At 41.6% G+C, this 5,561-nt stretch overlaps 1 protein-coding gene across 1 annotated transcript in view; it reads right to left on the bottom strand.

Annotated features, from left to right (window-relative positions):
- Positions 1-5,561, bottom strand: part of LOC107681907 (endothelin-converting enzyme-like 1) — a 38,295-nt gene that overhangs the window by 9,468 nt on the left and 23,266 nt on the right. Inside the window, exons 8-10 of the mRNA XM_016478279.1 lie at positions 4,318-4,416; positions 3,026-3,100; positions 2,843-2,946 (exon numbers count right to left, since the gene is read on the bottom strand). Of these exons, the coding sequence (XP_016333765.1) occupies positions 2,843-2,946; positions 3,026-3,100; positions 4,318-4,416 (278 nt within the window). The remainder of the gene's footprint in view (positions 1-2,842; positions 2,947-3,025; positions 3,101-4,317; positions 4,417-5,561) is intronic.

Raw genomic sequence — 5,561 nt, forward strand, 5'->3', positions numbered from 1 at the left:
GTTCAGTTACTCTGTGAGTGTGTGTGTGTGTGTGTGTGTGTGTGTGTGTCTCTGTGAGAGTGTGTGTGTTTGGGCTCCAGAGGTCTGGAGGTTTTAACAGACGCTAATTTTTCTTTGTTTCGACTGCCGTTTTCAGACACAATCTGTCCAAATGATAATACTCACACACACACACAAACAAACACACTCACTCACACACACACACTCTCTCTCACACACACACTCTCTCTCTCACACACACACTCTCTCTCTCACACACACACTCTCTCTCTCACACACACACTCTCTCTCTCACACACACACTCTCTCTCTCACACACACACTCTCTCTCTCACACACACACTCTCTCTCTCACACACACACTCTCTCTCTCACACACACACTCTCTCTCTCACACACACACTCTCTCTCTCACACACACACTCTCTCTCTCACACACACACTCTCTCTCTCACACACACACTCTCTCTCTCACACACACACTCTCTCTCTCACACACACACTCTCTCTCTCACACACACACTCTCTCTCTCACACACACACTCTCTCTCTCACACACACACTCTCTCTCTCACACACACACTCTCTCTCTCACACACACACTCTCTCTCTCACACACACACTCTCTCTCTCACACACACACTCTCTCTCTCACACACACACTCTCTCTCTCACACACACACTCTCTCTCTCACACACACACTCTCTCTCTCACACACACACTCTCTCTCTCACACACACACTCTCTCTCTCACACACACACTCTCTCTCTCACACACACACTCTCTCTCTCACACACACACTCTCTCTCTCACACACACACTCTCTCTCTCACACACACACTCTCTCTCTCACACACACACTCTCTCTCTCACACACACACTCTCTCTCTCACACACACACTCTCTCTCTCACACACACACTCTCTCTCTCACACACACACTCTCTCTCTCACACACACACTCTCTCTCTCACACACACACTCTCTCTCTCACACACACACTCTCTCTCTCACACACACACTCTCTCTCTCACACACACACTCTCTCTCTCACACACACACTCTCTCTCTCACACACACACTCTCTCTCTCACACACACACTCTCTCTCTCACACACACACTCTCTCTCTCACACACACACTCTCTCTCTCACACACACACTCTCTCTCTCACACACACACTCTCTCTCTCACACACACACTCTCTCTCTCACACACACACTCTCTCTCTCACACACACACTCTCTCTCTCACACACACACTCTCTCTCTCACACACACACTCTCTCTCTCACACACACACTCTCTCTCTCACACACACACTCTCTCTCTCACACACACACTCTCTCTCTCACACACACACTCTCTCTCTCACACACACACTCTCTCTCTCACACACACACTCTCTCTCTCACACACACACTCTCTCTCTCACACACACACTCTCTCTCTCACACACACACTCTCTCTCTCACACACACACTCTCTCTCTCACACACACACTCTCTCTCTCACACACACACTCTCTCTCTCACACACACACTCTCTCTCTCACACACACACTCTCTCTCTCACACACACACTCTCTCTCTCACACACACACTCTCTCTCTCACACACACACTCTCTCTCTCACACACACACTCTCTCTCTCACACACACACTCTCTCTCTCACACACACACTCTCTCTCTCACACACACACTCTCTCTCTCACACACACACTCTCTCTCTCACACACACACTCTCTCTCTCACACACACACTCTCTCTCTCACACACACACTCTCTCTCTCACACACACACTCTCTCTCTCACACACACACTCTCTCTCTCACACACACACTCTCTCTCTCACACACACACTCTCTCTCTCACACACACACTCTCTCTCTCACACACACACTCTCTCTCTCACACACACACTCTCTCTCTCACACACACACTCTCTCTCTCACACACACACTCTCTCTCTCACACACACACTCTCTCTCTCACACACACACTCTCTCTCTCACACACACACTCTCTCTCTCACACACACACTCTCTCTCTCACACACACACTCTCTCTCTCACACACACACTCTCTCTCTCACACACACACTCTCTCTCTCACACACACACTCTCTCTCTCACACACACACTCTCTCTCTCACACACACACTCTCTCTCTCACACACACACTCTCTCTCTCACACACACACTCTCTCTCTCACACACACACTCTCTCTCTCACACACACACTCTCTCTCTCACACACACACTCTCTCTCTCACACACACACTCTCTCTCTCACACACACACTCTCTCTCTCACACACACACTCTCTCTCTCACACACACACTCTCTCTCTCACACACACACTCTCTCTCTCACACACACACTCTCTCTCTCACACACACACTCTCTCTCTCACACACACACTCTCTCTCTCACACACACACTCTCTCTCTCACACACACACTCTCTCTCTCACACACACACTCTCTCTCTCACACACACACTCTCTCTCTCACACACACACTCTCTCTCTCACACACACACTCACACACACACACACACACTAACTCAATGCCTGTTTCCAGACACATCAGAGACTCCTTTACGATCAATCACAAAACCATCTGTGATGATTACAAGAAAAAACCTTTTCAAATCTAGTGGCATGTTATTAGAGATGTATTTATACTCATGTTAGTTCAACATTTTCTTCCAATTTATATCCATTTAAACCACAATGTGTGTGCGTTTTCTCTGAAATCAGCAGTGAAGTTCCTCTAATCGTATGCTGCGATGCATCTGACTCAGTGACATCACTTCCTGTGTGGTTCTGTCAAACTCACGTCGTCTTGTCCACCTCTTTATGGATCTTTTTGACGGAGAGTTTGATGTTGTACTTGATGCTGTTCAGGATGTTCTTGAAGTAGGTTTTCTCGTTCACATCGAACTGTCGAGGAGAAATAAAAGGATTTGAACTCAAGCTATCATCTGGAATGGGATCATGTGATCGCTCAGAAGCGTCTTACCCCGTACTCCTCGTCGATAAGTTCAGGTTTTAACAGAAAGTCAGGATAACCGGTCATAACCATCATGTGCTGCAGCTGAGAGAAAGATTCAGAATAATGAGGAAAACTCTCAACTCTTGCCTCTATTTTATATAAACGTGTTAACAGTGTTGGGGTAACGCGAGTTACGTAATCAGATTACTTTTTTCAAGTAACTAGTAAAATAACACATTACTTTTTAATTAACAAGAGAATATCTGAGTTACTCTTTCAAATAAGTAACGCCAGTTACTTTGTTTCCCATGTATTGACTGACAGCTCTCTTGTTAATAGAAATATATTTAGTTCTAGACTATATATGAACATGCATTTACTCATCTCACTTGCACAAAAACAGATTCAGTGTTCCTCCAAATTAATAAAAAAAACAGTGAAATGCAAACTCGGAATATGACGCAAATCTGCAATAGTTAAATGGTAAATAACACAAATATCCTTTATGTATTTAATCCTATTTTATTAACCAATGTCTTTGCAGCTGAGCTTCGATTATCAAATTCAATCATACTAATAAGCAAAAATCACTTTAGATAAACCAACATTCGTGCTTAATTTTTTTTTATTGCTGAAGAGTGTTGAACGTTCTTCTCCTGCGTTCTGCTGTACAGACGTGAATTTACTTTTCCTTCAGCCTGAGGTTCATTCATTTCACTTTTTGTTGTGAAAGGGCTTTTACATTTACCAGAAATAGAACTTTTTATATTAAAAACAAACAAGCAAGCCCAACTCAGATTTGAAAAGTAACGCAAAAGTAGCATAATGCATTAAAAAGTAACTAAGTAACGTAATTAGTTACTTTTTAAGGGAGTAACGCAATATTGTAATGCGTTACTTTGAAAAGTAACTTTCCCCAACACTGCTTGTTAACTCTTTAAAGTCCGACTGAAACACAACCGAGTTTTGCTCACCTTCGCTCGGGCAGCGTCTCTGGTTTCTTCATCCATCCAGTCGAGCTCCTGCAGTCTCTGATCTAACGAGTGTTTAATGTCCTCCACCAGCTCCTGCACCTGAGAACGGGGGCGGAGACTAGAAATAGAAATTTTTATATTAAAAACAAACAAGCAAGCCCAACTCAGATTTGAAAAGTAACGCAAAAGTAGCATAATGCATTAAAAAGTAACTAAGTAACGTAATTAGTTACTTTTTAAGGGAGTAACGCAATATTGTAATGCGTTACTTTGAAAAGTAACTTTCCCCAACACTGCTTGTTAACTCTTTAAAGTCCGACTGAAACACAACCGAGTTTTGCTCACCTTCGCTCGGGCAGCGTCTCTGGTTTCTTCATCCATCCAGTCGAGCTCCTGCAGTCTCTGATCTAACGAGTGTTTAATGTCCTCCACCAGCTCCTGCACCTGAGAACGGGGGCGGAGACTAGATGTCAATCAAAGGAGCCGTGACTTCTGATTGGGTCTCTGGATGACTGAACTAAAACTGACTATTATAAACAATCTTGTTCAAAAACAACCTCCTTCAAAACTTAGAATCATCAAGTGCAAAAACCAAAAAAAAGGAAAATATCTAAATGACATTAAGTGTCTTTTATTTAAACCTAAATTTCAGTTTAATTTTATTGAAATTAAATGTTTGATTGTTGCATTACTGCTCTTTGTGAGGCGTCCTTGAGCTCAGGAAAGGTGCTATATAAATTAAACATATTATAATTATTATTATTAAATATTTCATTCAGTTTATAGGCATCACCACATGTTTATTTAATATATAAACAAATTTTGTATGTGAGTATTTAAATATATCCTTATCATAACATAAAACATTACGTTAAAATGTCTCATATGATATATTTAATGTCAATATTTTTGACACGTACCAGTGTTATTTTAGTGTTTATTGATACTTTTAATAGTTTTTAGAAATTAGAATTACTTTTATTTTTTATTTTCCGTTTTCACTTGAATTTTACTTAGGTTTAGTAATTGTGTTATGCATTTTTGTCATTTTTTTAATATGTCTATAGCTTTTATTCATTTTTATTTATTAGTTTTTAGTTTATTTCATTTTAGTGTGATTAAAATGCATTAGAAAGAAAATTAATTATGCCTTGGCAACTATAGATGAAATAAAATAAAGTTTTTTTTTTTTTATAAACGTTTATTTTATTTAAAGGTCACATATTTTACACCTTTCTGGAGTTTTATTTTAGGTTTTGATGTCCTTAAGAATATATATTTGCGGTATAAGTACCAAAAACCATCTCAATATATTTTTACAGCTCCTCTCTCAGGAGCTCTGCTGAGAACAGGTCGATTTTGGCCTGTCTAATTAATATTCATGAGCCTCTCTTCTGATTGGCTTGTTGTTTTCTGAGTGACGCATGGCCAGGCCAAGCACAGGTAACTAGGGTCAGCGACGTCACAGCGCTAGCTGGAGGCAGCAAAACAAAGGGGAAACTGGAGGCGGCCCATTCAAACCAGCGCAGGTTCGGCTACATAAGGAGCTTAAAATATCATCTTGTTGTGATGTTGGGTGCCAGAATCAA

The sequence above is a fragment of the Sinocyclocheilus anshuiensis genome, unplaced genomic scaffold (assembly GCF_001515605.1).
Source record: "Sinocyclocheilus anshuiensis isolate Anshui unplaced genomic scaffold, SAMN03320099.WGS_v1.1 scaffold1390, whole genome shotgun sequence".
NCBI classification, from domain to species: Eukaryota; Metazoa; Chordata; class Actinopteri; order Cypriniformes; family Cyprinidae; genus Sinocyclocheilus; species Sinocyclocheilus anshuiensis.